General features: G+C 43.5%; 1 protein-coding gene across 4 annotated transcripts in view; it reads right to left on the reverse strand.

Moving 5' to 3' along the window:
• Window positions 1-17,660, reverse strand: part of LOC100350827 (cytidine monophosphate-N-acetylneuraminic acid hydroxylase) — a 64,903-nt gene that overhangs the window by 12,123 nt on the left and 35,120 nt on the right. For all 4 annotated transcript variants that reach the window (XM_070074341.1, XM_051855016.2, XM_070074342.1 and 1 more), the window contains 4 exons: window positions 17,237-17,374; window positions 15,808-15,943; window positions 7,764-7,904; window positions 5,455-5,629 (listed from right to left, as the gene is read on the reverse strand). In XM_070074341.1, coding sequence (XP_069930442.1) covers window positions 5,455-5,629; window positions 7,764-7,904; window positions 15,808-15,943; window positions 17,237-17,374 — 590 coding nt within the window. The remainder of the gene's footprint in view (window positions 1-5,454; window positions 5,630-7,763; window positions 7,905-15,807; window positions 15,944-17,236; window positions 17,375-17,660) is intronic.

Genomic DNA, 17,660 nt, shown 5'->3' on the forward strand with positions numbered 1-17,660 from the left:
CTGTAAAACTGAAATGACCTTAAAATAATTGCAATGAATTAGAAGTTAATATGAAGTCACTTCTCTCTCTCTCTCATCCCTTTCCATCCCTATCTTCAGCTCTATCTCTCAGTCTCTCTCTCTCTCCTGATATAACATTCAAAACCTACTCTTTAATATTGGCAAAATTGCTTCATACCACTAAAATCAGTAAAATTTATAGAGAAGGTTCTCATATTAAGTACTGAGACATGACCTTAAATTTTCAGGTGAAGAAAATAAAATGTGGAATGTTTCTTCCACCACCCAAAGGCATTAAAAAAGTTTATAGAATATGTATTTTTTAAAGATTTATTTATTTGAAAGGCAGAAAGAGAGGGAGAGGGAGAAGAGAGAGAGGGAGAAGGAGAGGGAGAGGGAGTGGGAGAGGAGTTCCACCATCCGGTTCACTCCCCAAATGGCCACAACAGCCGGAGCTGGGCCAATCCAAAGCCAGGGACCTCCTCCCAGACTCCAGCATGTGTGCAGGGGACCAAGGACCTGGGCCATCTTCTGTTGCTTTCCTAGGCACATCAACAGGGAGCTGGATTGGAAGTGGAGCAGCTAGGACTTGAACTGGCACCCATATGGGATGCTGGCACTGCAGGTGGTGGCTTTACCAGCTATGCCACAGCACCAGCACCTGGGATGTGTATTATTAAGAAGCTACACAGGGTGGGAGATCCAAGATGGCAGGATAGGGTGCAGCCACACCAACTTCAGCTGTTCTGGGATGTGAAAAGAACAAAGGAAGGACTATGTTTCCTGAGGTCCAAGGGAAATTTTCAGGAAAAAAAGAAGTGAAAAACAACAACAAAGACTCCATGGGACCACCAGCATCAGAGTCAGGGCAACCTGTAGGGCCAAGAACAGATCCCTGTGTCCTGCCACTGTGCGACTTTCCGGGCATCAACCCAAGGACTTTGCTCACACACTCTACATGAGCCAGGGAGATTCACCTTAGCTTCTAGGGGCTAACACCTGAAGTAGCCCATTAAAAAAAAATGCTACCACCTGGGAGATCTGAATAATGACCCCACACTATTCCCTACAAACCCAGGACTATAGCAATTCATTCTAAATTTCTCAGTGCCACTGGAATCTATCCAGTGGACAAAGGGAAGAACATGCCTGCATTCTACCTCTCTGGAGTAAAATTTACCTCCAGAGTAAAATCTCCTGTAGACCTGTAGGCACCCTGTGGGACTAGAACAGGCTTCAGTTCACATCCCCTAGTCCTAGGCCTAGGGCTGTTGGTATTAGAAGCCACAGCACCAGTTGGACTCTCCCAGCAGGACCTGATGAAGGGTCCATCTGTATCGCACAACCCTAGAGCTGGAGCAATTGGTGCCACAAGCCCCAGCATCACTCAGGCTTGCCAGTTGAGCAAGGGAGCAGCCAGCCCTGTCTCCCTCAGCACCAAGAACAAGGCTCTGGCTATCACATTTGCCAGGGAGACTGACACTTAACTCTGTGGACCAAAGATACACACCCAAGGAAACCCTTCATCTCAAAGTCACACTTCTGTCCCTACGAACTGCAGCAGACCAGTCCACTGTGTCACTTATAGACAGAGCTGACATTGATTAAGACAGAAGAAATCACTCAGAGACTACAGTCCTGGGCTCAGCTAGAACAAAAGCCAAAGCAACAAGCAAAGTGATACCCTGAATCCAAGCTAAACCATCAACTCTTTTACAATAAAACATACTCCATAAAGAAGGAGGGATAAATATACCAGATGCACAGATGTCAATGCAGGAACACAGGAGAGATGAAGAAGCAAGGCAACATGACACCTCCAAAAGAAGACAACGCCCCCAGAATTAGATCCTGAACTGAAGGAAATCTATGACAGGACACATACAGAATTCAAAGTAATGACTACAAGGAAACTCAGTGAGATGCAAGAGACTACAGATAAATGAGGAAATCAGTGAGTGACATGAGTGAAAACAAGACTAAGAAGATAGCGCTCATTAAAAAGAACCAAATAGAAATTTTAGAGATGAAATTTTCAATCAGTGAAATAAAGAATACTACTGAGAGCTTTAACAGCAGAATAGATGAAGTGGAGAAAAGAATTTCTGATCCCAAGGACAAGAATTTTGAAATAACCCAATCAGATAAAAATAAAGAGAAAATAATTAAAAAAGAAAGCCTACACAAAATATATGATTCCATTTCAAGACCAAATATTCATATTATAGGTATCCCTGAGAGATAAGAAAAGGAAAAAGGCATTGAGAACCTGATAAATAAAATACCTGAAAATTTCCCAGGTCTTGAAAGAGACATGGACATCCAGATACAAGAAGCCCAAGGAACTCCAAGCAGATCAGTCAAAAAAGATCTTCTCCAAGGCATACTGCAGTCAAATTACCAAAAGTTAAAGACAAGGAGAGAATCTTAAAGACAGTAAGATAAGAGATAGGTGTTGGGGTACATATAAAGGAAAACCAATTAGATTAACAGCAGACTTCTCAGCAGAAACTGCACAGGCCAGAAGAGACTGGGATGATACATTCAAGGTCTTATAAAACACTCCCAACCAGGAATATAACATCCAGTGAAGGTATCCTTTAGAAGTGATGGAGAAGGGCTGGTGTTGTTGTGTAACAGGTAAGACCACCACCTGTGAAGCCAGCATCCCATGTGAGTGCCAGTTCGAGCCCCAGCTGCTCCACTTCTGATCCAACTCCCTGCTGATGTGCCTGGGAGGGCAGTGGTGGATGGCCCGAGTGCTTGGACTCCTATGCCATGTGGGAGACACAAAGGAGGCTCCTGGCTTTGGTCTGACCCATCCCTGGCCATTGCAGCCATTTAGGAAATGAACCAGCAGATGGAAGATCTCTATCTCTGTAACTCGTTCAAATACTTACAATAAATCTTTGAAAGAAAAAAAGTGAAGGAGAAATAAAGTATTTTCCAGATAAACAAAAACAGAGAATTTACTACCACCTGAGCAGCCTTACAAGTAATTCTAAAGGGTGTCCTGCATTAAGAAGTAAACATGAGGGGCCAGCATTGTGGCACATCTGGTTAAGCCTCCACCTGCTGTGCCAGCATTCTGTATGGGTGCCAGTTCAAAGTCCTACTTATGCACAGTTGGTGGGTTGTAAATTAGCACAGTCACTGCAGAAAACAGTGTGGAAATTTCTTTACAAACTAGAAATAGACTTGCCCTGTGATCCAGCGATCCCACTCCTGGGTATAAACCCAGAAGACATTATACAATGTATTAATACATTGCAGCAGCATCAAGTTTATAGAAGTAATGTTTACAGTAACCACACTCTGGAATCAATCAGGCTACGATGAATGGATAGAGGAAATGTGTATAGACACACAATGGATTATTATTCAGCCATAAAAAAGAAATTCTACCATTGCAGCAAAGTGGATGCAACTGGAGGACATCATGTGGGGTGAAATAAATCGGACCCACATAGACAAATGCATGTTTTCCCTTATGTGTGGGAGCTAAAATTTAAAAAAAAAAAAAAAACAAAACAAAACAAAAGAAATGTCTGTGTGTAACAGTACTGCTCCAAATACAGTTTTGTAAATCTTTGTCTTACACCTTTGTCAGTGGTTAAGAATATTATACTACTATACTTTTCATGATTGGTGATTCCTTTAAAATTTACTGTATATGGGTGAAAGGGTCATTTTTCCATTCCATTATTGTTTATAGCTGCTGTCTATATTTCAACTAAACTAGCGTTGTTTTACTTGCTACATGTCTTATTTGGTGAAATATTAAGCCTTTCTACTCTAAATTTAAAATGTTATCTCAAAAGCTAAAAAAATGAAAAAGGAAGGAGGGTGGGAGGGAGGAAGAGAATATGTTTATGTTCTTAGAATCATATCTACAAACCACATCGAATCTGTTAAAAACAATTAAAATTTAAAAATTAAAATTAAAAACTATGCAGATTTAAAAATGCTTTACCTCAAAATCTTTTACTTCCATTTTCCATGAACTTTCTGAAATGCTACCATTTAGCAGCTAAATATGGTTTCATTGAAAATTCCAGAAGTTTTTCTCATTTTCCTACTAATTGTCTACCTGAAAATGTAGTATAGACCAGTATTTCCCAGGTCTTTGGATTTCAAAGACCATTTCCTAAAAAATATCTGGGAGTTAATATAGGGACCAACATTTAATTTAACTAAACAAAGACTGTAAAAAAAAAAATCTGGAGTTGATGCTGTGATGTAGTGGGTAAAGCCACCACTTGCAGTGCCAGCACCCACTGCTCTACTTCCAATCCATCTCTCTGCTGTGGCCTGAGAAAGCAGTAGAGGATGGCCCACACCCTTGGGTCCCTGCACCCATGTGGGAGATCCAGAGAAAGCTCCTGGCTTCTGGTTTTGGAAAGACTCAGCTGTGGCCATGTGGCCATCTGGGGAGTGAGCCAGCAGATGGAAGATCTCTCTGTCTCTCTGCTTCTCCTTCTCTCTGTGTAACTCTTTCAAATAAATAAATAAATCTTTAAAAAATCTTACATCTTCTATGCTTTTATTTCACTAGAAGAATGCTTCAATGCCTCAAAAATAGGAGAAATCTAATCCTGGAATAATAATGCATCCCAAGAAAAGAGAGTGGATCCCTTTGTCTCAACACACCTACCCTCACTCATACTTATTTTATTATTGACCAGCAAAAATTTTATCACAGACTGGCACTGACCCACAGGAAGATTTTGGGTATCACTGCTTCTGAGAGTGGCATGTGTTGCCTGGATTAACGCTCAGGGGTTGGAAGGTTAACTTGGAGAGGGTTTCTCTCCCAAGGGTGCCAGCACTCAGGGCGTGTGTGTCCATTCCTGATCATCCCTAAACCCTGCTTCTCCTATGCATCCTCAGGCCTTTGAGGTGCGTAAGCAGGGCTGGCTGGTCCCCTACCAACTCTGCAGTTACAACTGGCCCAGGTCAGACCCCGTCTTTTCTCGCATTCCCTGTCTGCTTGTACTTACTTTGCTTTTAATGTGCCTCCAGGGTTGGAGTTCAGATTATAACTGAACTCTCTCAGCTCATGGCTCTGTGAATATGTGTTGGGGCTGGTTTATGCTCCTGATCCAGGCCTGCCTCTTGGTTTAAGCACCTCAGTCCTATCGCTGAAGATACGGGCACCTGCTTCTATAGATAGATCCCACCTTCCAGCCCTGCTGTTTAAATAGCCATTCTGGCCGCACCCACAAATCCACGCCAACAGAAGAGGTGCTAGCAGATAAAAGAAACCCTAGGAGAAAACTTGTGCTGGATTTCAAGTTAGTCCCTAAATTTTCAAGGAGGGATCATTGATCCCATTGTCAAATACAATCTCTTAGGCACTTGGAAGGCTTAATGAATACTTATGGGGAAAAAAAGAGGTTTTCACATGTTTCCATAATACAAGACAGTAAAACCAAGTAATATGTAATAACATACCCTGATCACCAGGTTATAATCCTTAAAGCCAGCCCAAGTGAAGTATTCTTTTATCCAGGACGAATGAAGAAAGATTTCATCTTCTATAGCAGCATTCAAGATGTTCAAATATGGTCCAAAGTCCCAGGAATCCTTGTAGATTTTTGTCCCCTCTGGAGGCTCGGTGATGCCTTTGCTTAAAGACACAGATGAAAGAACAGGAAAGAGGGAAGTAACACAATATGAAGGCACTCTCTAGCATTTAAATGGCAAAAGCCAACCAGACTAGTGGCTTTGATGCTGCTCAAATGACTCCCAGGGTCCCAGGGAAAAGTCTCAGCACTACCCACTTAGTCTAAACCAGAGATGCACCTGCTAGTGATCTAGTGTGAGGAGTTGCACAGACAGACTTCTTTCAAAGGGCAAAGTTCAGGTCTGGGGGAAAAAAACTTCAGTACTACTTATGTGGATGCTGTGGGTCCAACTAACTCACTCATGGGGATGTTGAATAGATCTGGTCCCACTAGACTCTATGGGTATCTGCACACCCCTGCCCCACCACCTTTAGTTGGAAACAGAAACCAGCACTAAGCAGGAGCTTAATAAACACTTGTTGAATATGTGAATGACTTTAGCTTCTCTTTGAAATAGAAATTTTAGTCTTTCACACATGTTGGTTTTACTTGTACTGATCAAGACTCAACTGAAAGATACAGGCCATTTTTCCTTTGTACCCAGGCAGCAATCTGGGCAATGAAGTTCTCTAGCAATCCTAGAGTTCTGTTCATCTATGTGAAGTTAGAATCACTGCACGTGACACAGAATCTTGAGTCTTGGGCATGGAATAGGATGTGATGTATATTAATAAGTTATCCATGTGGCCCAAATGCTCAGGCCCCTGCATCCGCATGGGAGACCCAGAAGAAGCTTCTGGCTTCAGATGGGCCCTGCCCTGGCTGTTGTGGCCATCTGGGGAATGAACCAGCAGGTGGAAGAACTTTTTCTCTGTCTCTGACTCCCCCATTTTATCTCTCAAATAAATAAACATTAAAAAAAAAAATGAAGTTATCTACAGAGCAAGTGTTGCGGTGGAGCATGCTAAGCTGCCACCTGCAACACTGGCACCCCACATGGGCACTGCTCCAGTCCCCGCTGTTCTTCTTCTTCTTCTTCTTCTTCTTCTTCTTCTTCTTCTTCTTCTTCTTCTTCTTCTTTTTGACAGGCAGAGTGGACAGTGAGAGAGAGAGACAGAGAGAAAGGTCTTCCTTTTTGCCGTTGGTTCACCCTCCAATGGCCACTGCGGTTGGCGCGCTGCGGCCGGCGCACCGCGCTGATCCGATGGCAGGAGCCAGGTACTTCTCCTGGTCTCCCATGGGGTGCAGGGCCCAAGGACTTGGGCCATCCTCCACTGCACTCCCGGGCCACAGCAGAGAGCTGGCCTGGAAGAGGGGCAACCGGGACAGAATCCGGCGCCCCAACCGGGACTAGAACCCAGTGTGCTGGCGCCGCAAGGCGGAGGATTAGCCTACTGAGCCTCGGCGCTGGCCCCGGCTGTTCTACTTCTGATCCAGATCCCTGTTGCTGCACCTGGGAAGCACTGGGGGATCCGAAAGTGCCTGGGCTCCTGAAGTCACGTGGAGAACCCGATGACTGTCCAGGCTCTGGCTTTGGCCTGGCCCAGCCCTGGTCGTTGGAGCCATCTGGGGAGTGAACCAGTGGATGGAAGATCTGTCTCTCTCTTTCTGACCCCCCTCATCTCTGTAATTCTGCCCCTTTCAAATAAATAAACAAACCCTAAAAGAAAAAAAGAAGTGAACTAGTGACCTATAAGTGCCAGCATTGTGGTGCAGTGGGTAAAGCCACCACCTACAATGCCCACCAGTTGGATTCCCGGCCACTCCACTTCCAATCCACCTCCCTGCTAATGTGCCTGGGAAAGCAGTGGAAGATGACCCAGGTGCTTGGGCTCCTATTTGCATGTGGTAGACCTGGATGAAGTTCCAGGATCCTGGATTCAGCCTGGTCCAACCCCGGCTGTTGTGAACATTGGAGGAGTGAACCAGTGGATGGAAGTGCTCTGTCTCTCCCTCTCTAACTATGCCTTTCAAATAATTCAAAATAAATCTTAAACAAAAATAAGACCCTTTCCCCCTAACTCCTAATTCAGGAAAAAATAGAAGTTATCTATAGATCTTATTGTATATGAGCTAGCCGACAAAAACTACCACAAAATAGGGAGCTATTGAGATGCCAAGAAATGTCCTTTACTTTCTCCTACCATTGGAAAAATTCAAAAGCATTATCGCCCTCTATAAACATTCAAGGCAAACCTGTCTGTTGGGTCCTTTAGTACCCTCCCCAGGTCAAGGACGGCGCCAGGTCGTGGGGTCCACGTCACCACATCAGACTTTTTCTTGATGAGATTGTTCAGTTCATTTGGGTCGTTTTTGATGTTTGTTTCCTTAATGTACCTGAGAAACAAGAGTATCTCCACATAAGAAAGCTTGCTCTCAGATGCATGGTCTGATTAGTACAATGACAGAACTTCTCTGTTTTCTCTACTTTCCCATTTCCCCATCCCCTGTACTCTCTCCACAGAAAAATTAGGGCTACACTTGGGCTAATGATCCTAGTGGAGGAATTATTGGTCAAAGAAGTCATGATTATATTTCATTTTTAAGTATAAACACATGATATTGGGAGCTGAATTTGTATATCTAAGCCTATAATAAACAGGCAGGAAGTACGCATTCTTGTGTTTAACATTAATTAAATATATTGACTGATTTTTTATATATGTTATGCTAAGTGCTTAATATGAACTATTTGATTTTTCTCTTCACAGTGCCCCCAGAGACAACTACTATTATTATGCTTCTTTTACAGAGAAAGAAACTAAGGCTAAGAGCGATTAGTGACTTGCCTGTGGCCAGCCCTGCTCCAGTTCTCAGGACACAGGAAGCCAGAGGTTTGGCCCGCTGGGAGCCACAAGGAGGGACCTCTCTCCCTCTTTGGGAGCAAACACTGAGACGATTTTGCATTCAAACCCATTAATCATCCACCTGCTACAAAAGCACGCATGCACACACACACTCAGTTATAACCCATCCTGAGTTTTTAATTGCACTATTGATCAGAGCTGGCTACCTCCCAAACCCAATTCCAAAGCAGTCTTTCTCAAAAGCTGTAACTCTCTGGTTTCAATATCACACTGGAAGGCTTGGGTGGTGGAATAGGAGAGAAAAATGGAGAACCAGAGAAAGAATTTGCTACTGAGATTCACCTGCTATGGGTTGTCTACACAGTGCTGCTAAAGGGAACATTAGTCTCTTGAGCTACAACGTGGTGAGACTTGATATTTTTAGCAAGTTAGACACAGAAAACATAATGCCAGCATTTGTATTCCTACAGCATGAAGGTAATTTACTATCTTATCTCAGGACTAGTTTCCAGGTGCTAATGAGGACATCTCCCTGCACCCACAGATACCATCAGCTCATCCCTTCCTGCCTGTACTGCAGTCTTTAAAACTTGCCACCCCTTTGTCCTGTCTTCTTGCTACCTTTAGTCTTAAAATGCTTCACTAACTGGTCTCCGTGCCTTGATCTCCCCTTACAAATCCCACTATTATCCATTACTCTTCCTGAATCCAATGTGTTGTTCACAAAGTTCCATCATCACTCCTTAATGCCTCCCTTTGCCTCTAAAAGCATAATGAAACCACTATCTGGATGGCATCCTCTCAGAGGCCCTGTAGGTGCCGAGAGCAACACCTGCCAGTGATTAGAGAATGTGGCTTTTAATGACTGCGAATGGCAGCATCTCCTTACATGATCAAGGGACCTACCTGGCACCTCCACTTTTTTTTTAAAGATTGATTTAAAAGGCACCCCACCCAGGAGCACCATCCAGTTCTCCCACCCACATGGGTGGCAGGGACCCAAGCACTTGAGCCATCTTCCGCAGCCTTACCTAGAGCATTAGCAGGAAGCTGGATCGGAAGCAGGGTGCCTGAGAACCAAGTGGGTACTCCAGTATAGGATGCCAGTGTCACCACAGTGGCTTCACCCACTGCCCTGCAATGCCAGCCCCCTCGCACTTCCAAGTCCTTGCAGTCCAGTGTACTGCACATTTCTTCAGTCTAGATTCTCGCTCTCCACCCCAGTCCTCCCTTCCTAGGTTATCTTGATGACGTGCACACTGCCAGGATCAACACCCTCTTTTCCCTCCCACTGCACAAACACTTCAGCCTCCCTGGGGCATATCTGCCTATACCCCCTTTCCTCACCAGGCTCTTTATCAGTCTGCTTGCTTCCCTTCAGGAACAAACTCAGTCACGTGGCCTCCTCCACATCTGCCCTGTGCCCCCATGCGAGTCTTTATGTCCTTGTCAGTCCCTGCTCATTCACAGCCTCAGCCCCATTCGCAGCCCCTTGCCCACGCTAACACTGTTCTGTGTTACACTCGTCTTCCAGGGGACCTCAACTCTGAGGACAACCATTTCATTCTAGGGCCCCAGGGCCCAGTACAGCAACACTGGGTGAACCATAAATGAAGGAGTAATGAGCAGCACGGATGGACAAAAGTTTTTAACCTTAGGCCAATCTTTCTGACACAACTTGGAAGCTAGAGACAGCTAGATAACGTGAACAGAGAGAGCCCCAGGAAGCAGCCACACGGAACAAGTACACACAGTGTAGCCATCTTGTGGTAGAGCCAAGAACCTCAGAAGGACAGGACGTGACATCTAGAGAAATCAGGTAATTGGTCGCAATAAATCGTGCTTGAGCCAGAACCTACATTCCCTGTGCACTGCCCCCCCTTCTGTGCTTCTCTCCATAACTAGCAGAACTCATGGGCTTTTGTCACGGAAATTGACCTCAAGGACTGAGTTCTTTATGGCTCAATACATTCAGAGGGGCTTAGTCATGGTTTTGACGTGTTCCCTGCCTGCGCTTCGGCAGTTCCTGCCCTGTGTTCACAAAACATTTCCAGTGACTGCATCTTCCAGGGGCTGTTTGTGAAGCTGGTGGCACTTGCTCAGAACATTATAGAAGGAGGGCTGAGTCACTGTATTTGCTTAGGATCAAATAAATTCTATATGTAATTAGCAGAACCTCATAAAAGTGCAGGTTAAATATCTAAGATTATAACATTTGAAATGGTAAAATACTGCTTCAAATATTTTTTTAAAGATTTATTTATTTGAAAGAGTTACACAGAGAGAGTTACACAGAGAGAGGTCTTCCATCCACTGGTTCACTCCCTAGTTGATCACATGGCCGGAGCTGCGCCACTCCAAAGCCAGGAGCCAGGAACCTCCTCCAGGTCTCCCACATGGGTGCAGGGGCCCAAGGACTTGAGCCATCTTCTACTGCTTTCCCAGGCAACAGCAGAGAGCTGGATCAGAAGTGGAGCAGCTGGGACTCGAACCAGTGCCCATATAGGATGCTGGCACTGCAGGCAGCAGCTTTACCTGCCACGCCACAATGCCAGCCCCTCCAAATATTATAAAATGGATACATATAGAGTATATATTGTTTCATGAGATAATTAAATCTATAAGATGTATATACAATTTAAACATACTAGCTTTAACTACCATGGCCTTAAGGTGCTTAAGAATAAGTCTGGGGGCCGGCACTGGAGCGTAGTGGTTTTTTTTGTGTAAAGCCGGTGCCCGCAGTGCTGGCATCCCATATGGGCGCTGGTTTGAGTCCCGGCTGCTCCACTTCTGATCCAACTCTCTGCTATGGCCTGGGAAAGCAGAATATGGCCCAAGTCCTTGGGCCCCTGCACCTGTGTGGGAGACCCAGAAGAAGCTCCTGGCTCCAGATTGGTGCAGCTCCAGCCATTGTGGTCATCCTGGGAGTGAATCAGCAGATGGAAGACTTCTCTACCTTTGCCTCTCTATAACTCTGCCTTTCAAATAAATAAATAAATAAAACTTTAAAAAAAAAGTCTGTCGCCTTTTTTGTTCTTCAATATTTTACTATTTTTGAGAGGGTATGGTTCCATGAGTTTTATGTATAGATGGAATGTATAGATTCATATAACCACTGCTACAGTCAGTATTCAGAACGTTCAGCACCCCCAAAACTTCCTCAGGTTCCCCACTTTGTGGTCAAATGCTCCCTCAGCCCCTAACCCCTGACAATAGCCAGTCTGCATGGTTTCTGACCAGAAATCCACTTGTTGGCTTATAACCTGTATGCAATGCATTCTTTTTATCTGGCTGATTTGAAGATTATTTTTATCTTTAGTTTTCAGTACATTTTGCGGTACTGAGGTGGCAATTTCTTTGAGTTTTCCCCATTTAGTGTCTTCTGTGCTTCTAGAATCTAAATTTATGGTACTTAAGCTTGGGAAGGGGTCAGCCATCATTTCTTCATCCCGTTTTTCCTCTGAGATTCCAACGTCATGATTATTAAACCTTTAAGTATGTGCTACACATTTATAGCTGTGTTCCTACTTTTTCTCCTCTTGTTGGTCATAAATTCAGTAATTTCTAATGATCTATCCTCAAGTTCACCTACTCTTTCCTTTTTCAATTCCATTATGAATTTGAGTTTCTCCATTACATTTTTTGTTGCGGTTTGTGTATTTTTCGGCTCTGAAATCCCCATTTGGTTCTTTGTCTCTTCTCCCTCTGCTGTGACTTTCTGCATTTGCATTCATGTCAAGAGCTTTGCCATTGGATCGTGACCAAAATCGTGGCTTCACTTCTGTCTTCCCAAGAGGTCCTCCATCCTTGTCTTCATAGGCTTCACAGCTGTTGTTTTTTCCCTTATACAACGTTGAGATTTTCCTTGTTTTGTTGAATAGTTTTAGGATTTTATCCCGGCCACTTTGAATATTATCTTATGAAACTCTGTCTGCTAAAACAAAAACCTAAACTTCCTCTCCAGGACCTCACCCAGACTCGGTCAGTTTCGGTTCATGCTGCAACTTCTTTCCACCCTGTGTGGGAGGGTCGGTCCCAGGTCAGTTCTGTTCTCACCATTTTCATGCAGAACAAAAACCAGACGGAAAACCAAAGCAGCCCAGAAGATTTCTCTTACTGATGCACAGGGCTCCCTCTCTCCAGACCAGCATCAGAAGGCTCCTCTTGGGCTCCTCCTGCCTCAGCCGCTGTGCCAGGCCAGCTTCAGGCTACCACTGAGAGCAGGCGGGCAGCCACGGGGATTCTGAAAATGGTAGTGTCACCACTGGTTCACTGCTCCTTGAATTCAGTTCTCTTTTCTTTCCCTCGTCTGCTTGCCTGCTAGCATCCGTGGTCCACAATCCTTTGGTAGTTGCTCCATGTACACTGTGCAGGGTTTTTAGCTGCCATCAGTGAGAGAGACTAGAAAGATTCACTGTGTTTGCCTTCATCGGAGCTGGAATTTGTGTTGTTCATGTTAGGATGCAGATTGCAATGCGATGGCTTATCCTTGAGAGCATGATCCGATGCCACTACCCTGACACATAGCTGAAATGCTCAATCATCTCAATGATCTTCTAGCATCTTTTTTTTTTTTAAAGTTTTTTGTTTTCCACACTTTGCCCTGAATCATTAATGTTGTACTTCAAAGCTGAAATTTATTCAGAGAAAAAAAAAGATATCTGAAAATTGTTTTTAACACGTTAGATGAATATTTAATGACTCCACTGCTAAGAAGTACAAGACCATTTTAAGCACCTGGCGCGTGGCTGGAGAGAATGTAATAAAGGAATACTTAAACTGGAGAGGCCCCTGCACAGTCACGACACAAGATAATCCACAAATGAAGTTCATCAGCTTGAGTTCGGTCCAGAAACTCATGATCCATGAAGTAGGTGCCTCATAGCCCTTCCTCAGCAGAGCTGCTCAGAGCCGGGCTCACAGAGAACTCTAACCTGATACGAGAAAGTGACACTAAGTCAACTTCCGGCTTTTAATTCCTTAGGGGATCAGAAAATCAAAAAGGAGGAAGAGGCTGCTTGTACAGGTTTGCTACAGTAAGGAGCAATGTGGTGGCCCTTGGGCAACACTGTTGCGAACAGACTGAACCGGCAGTGCCCAGAGCTGTTGGGTGCAGAGGCAAACTGTTCAGCAGACAATATTGTGTGATGCTGTAGCCTCCTTCATAGACTGTGGGGGATGTCAGATGGTTACACCAGATTCTGAGACTTTGAAATGGTGATCCTGTAGGACCAAAGATAAATGATACCTAACATTCTTTCTGAGAAGCCAATTCTACCAAAATCATAAAAGCTTCATGTGTAGAGACATAAACTATGGCTGCATTGAAAACTCTGCTACCTAGCACCACCTTCAAGTACCCAAAAAGTCAAGTTCCTGGAAGTTCCACATAGCCGAGTGATAGTTTTACTTTATTGATAGGTCTGTGATGCTAAAAGAGTGGATATTGCGTGCTCCCATCACAAAATATCAACAAGAGGTAAGGTGTATGTTAGCTAAATTTAGTCACTCCACAATCTTTATATAGTTCAGAACACTCACATGCACATGATAAATATATATCATTTTCTGTGTCATTTTCTTAAAAATTTAGGGAGAAATTGTACATTCTATTTTGCATACCAAGTCCTTGGAATCCCATGTGTATTTTCAATTTGCAGTGTATCTCAATTCAGATATAAATTTGCATCAGAAATACTTGATGTGTATTTAGAGTTCATAAAATAATACATCAAAAAGTAGATTCACATGCCCCAGTTGTTCTAACATATTTAAAAGTTTTCCAGTAGCAAAAATAGCAAAAACTCACTTTTATGTAATATTCAAATGCACATCAACAAAGCTGGCTCATTCTTTTGGAAAAATTGATTTGACTTTGAAGCAAAAACATTAGTTGCAAAACTTTGTCTACCCAAGTTTAGTAATTTCACTAACTTTTGAATCAACTCATCAATATTAACATTGAATTCCAAAAAATATTATATAAGTTGAAAACCAGCTCTAAATTATCATACTTACAAAACATTCTGAATTTTTTCTTTTCTGTCAATACTATCAATATAAAATCAAATCGTTTGCATATTGATTTTAGAAAAATGTATAAAATCATTATCATTGATTTACATTATGAAAAGTTTGACTTTTAACATAGCGATACTTGACATGAGTTGAACTGTGTTCCCCTGAAAAAAGACATGTTAGAGACCTAACCCCCAGAACTTCAGAATGCATCCTTATGTGGAAATAGGATGTTTATGGAGGTTATTCAAGTTACAATGAGATCATAAGCGTGGTTCTGATGCAATATGACTGGTGTCCTCACATGAAAGAAAGAAAAAAAGAAAAAAAAAAAGGCTTGAACACAGAGATATGCACCCAGGGAGGATGCTGTGTGAAGAGGCACAGGGTAGAGATGGCTACCTACAAACTCAACAGTGTCTAAGGCTACAGAAACCAAGAGAAAGGCCTGGCAGACCTTCCCTGGCAATTGCAGAGGGACCACAGCCCCATCCACCCTTTATCTCAGGGTTCCAGCTTCAAGAACTGCAAGACAATATATTTTTGTTGTTTTAAGCTACCCAGTTTGTGGTACTTTGTTACAAAAGCCATAGGAAACTATCTCGATACTTAAACCTGCATGTGACCAGGTCACAGATAATCTTGTTCTCTAATCTGAGTTTCAGATTGAGTTTTTCCATATGCACTGTGATATCAATGAGAAAATGTAGGCCATACAGCCAGATTTATCTTTGGTTGCTGAACACTCAGCGTTTCTTAAAACCTTGACTTGGAATTATTAATATAGTCCTCTGGTCAGCTTAACCAGTGTCATTGGTGATGAGCACAGGACCGTCAAATTCATCAACTCTACTTCTTTCAACAGTTCCTATATCGGTAATGATTCACATCATTTACAGAAGTTATATTACTGTGAGAAATTATGCCAGACACCCAAAGTATGGGTGTCATAACACTTCTATTCTGGGACACAGTAGGGCAGGGAGAGAGAACTTTGGGGCTAGGCACACCAGCACACATTCCTCAACTCCAGTCTTTTCAACAGGATCAGATCCCCCCTCTGCAGAAAAAGACTTAAAAGCACCTTCCTCTCCGTGTGATTGGCATTAATCTGGATGAAGTGGCTCAAAGCCCTCAGCTTACTTCCTGACTCATAGACGCATCCTGAATAAATGTCAGGTGCCTTCCCCTCTCCTGGGGCTCTCTCAGCGAGTTTCTTTCTAAGCCAAGCTGGCTGCCCAGTGTGGCTTTGATCCATGCCCTCTGTTCTCTGGCAGCCTGTTAGAAAGTCCTTGGCTCCTGCTAATCCCCTTTCTTTCTCACTTCACATTGCATTCACAGCAGAGGCACTCATGCTGCCATACATTTAACTTCTTATGTGTAAAGATATGGCACAAAACGTCTAGCCGTACTTGTCTGATGGGTGGGATTCCACAAAATATCCAGCAAAGGGACAATAAATTCGGGGTTGCAGGTCCTTCACCAGCTGAGCCTTGTAATGCAGGAGTTTCTTCCTTTCTGTTTTAATGAACTGGGCTTTCCATTCCTCTGAAATGACAGGGTTTATATTAGAGTCTGTTGTTCAGACACTGCAGAAAAGCAAAGGTTCTAGTAGCTTAGAACTCTTTCAGGAGGTAAAACTAACAGACCACAACCACAGCGGAGATAGGGTGAGGCTCCATGTTAGTAGTGGAGAATTCTCCCCTAGGTTAATGTTGAGAATTTTAGCCATGGCACTGAGCTGCCTCCTTGAGTGTGAAGACTCCCTTGGACCCTAGCTGAACACACGGGGAGGAACACAGTCATACCTTGCAAACACACAGTTCTCAGGGTACTATAAATCTTTACTAACAGGGAAATGGATTTTAGTAGGTTATGGAAGTTAGTCACGTTCATCACAGCCTGGCAATGCACCATGATTAACAGCATGAAAGCTAAAGACAGACTTAGGGGCAAAATCCACAGACTGGTTGTGCATCATGGGCAAGGTACCCAACATTTCTACACCTGCATCCTCCACTGCAAATGGGACCATGATGCCAACTTCATAAGGCTGCACGTTTGCTCATCTGTTCTTTCAAACAATGTTGTGTACCTACTATGTGCCAGCCCTGATTCTCGGTCACAGAGGTGACCAAGACAAAGCAGGCTCCTGCTCTCAGGCAGCGTTTGTTACAAAGAAGCAAATAAGGAACAAGTTAATAAATAAGGTCACTGCCAAGAGCGATGTGCTACAAAAGAACACAGGGCAATAGGCTAGAGAGTAGCTGAGGTGAGGCGCATGGGATGCAGGAGCTTCATTAGCTGGGTGGTCAGTGAAGAGATGGTGATTGTTCCTGGCTGCACAGACATTGGGCACACACAGGAGCATGCCAGGCTATGGACACATGAGCTGGGAACTGTAGTTTATAATGCTTACAAGCCTGGTTTCTCAACAAGAGTGTGTAAGCTTCTTGTGAGGAGGACAATGTCTCTGTACTTATTCTGCAAGCTACTTTGTATCACTTTGATATAAAATATTATCAGGGGCAGGTGTCATGGCACAGTGGGTTAAGTCACTGTTTGTGAAGCCTGCATCCCATATTGGAGTGCCAGTTTGAATCCCAGAGACTCTGCTTCCAATGCAGCTCCCTGCTAATACAGCCTAGAAGGCAGCACATGAGGGCTCAGGTGTTTGGGCCCCTGCCACCCATGTGGGAGACCTGGATGGAGTTCCAGGCTCCTGGTTTTAGCCTGGTCCAGCCCTGGCTGTTGTAGGCATTGATGGAAGATATCTACTCAGCTCTCTCTGCCCTTCAATTAGGTGAAAATTTAAAAAATTTTAAACATCTAAAATATTACCGGTAAATTTTCCACCACTGAAAGTCATTGGAAAGCCTGATGCTCCTCCAGCAAAATCACTCATCATTAGAGCAACTTTCGCAGGCAGCCTTCCCCCATTGGGTCTGGTGCAGTCCACTGTATTGAGTATTTTGTGACCTGAGGAGAAAATACCGGTATGTGTATTCAAGGTAAAATCATGAACATTGTTGGTTTGGCAAGCCAAGAAAGTCTTCCATGTAGTCTGTTTAATCGGATTACTTGATTACAGAACAATTGCTGATGTCTAAGGACAAAGAGCAAGATTTCAAAACCTAAAGTTTTCAATAGCATACACTTTTCAGTAATAAACTATTTATAATACAGCATACAAGCAAATACATTCATTTAAGTCAGTGGATTCTGGGTGTCCTATAAAGAAAGTCAGCTTAATCCCACTTCACAT

The sequence above is a fragment of the Oryctolagus cuniculus genome, chromosome 5, assembly GCF_964237555.1.
Source record: "Oryctolagus cuniculus chromosome 5, mOryCun1.1, whole genome shotgun sequence".
NCBI lineage: Eukaryota > Metazoa > Chordata > Mammalia > Lagomorpha > Leporidae > Oryctolagus > Oryctolagus cuniculus.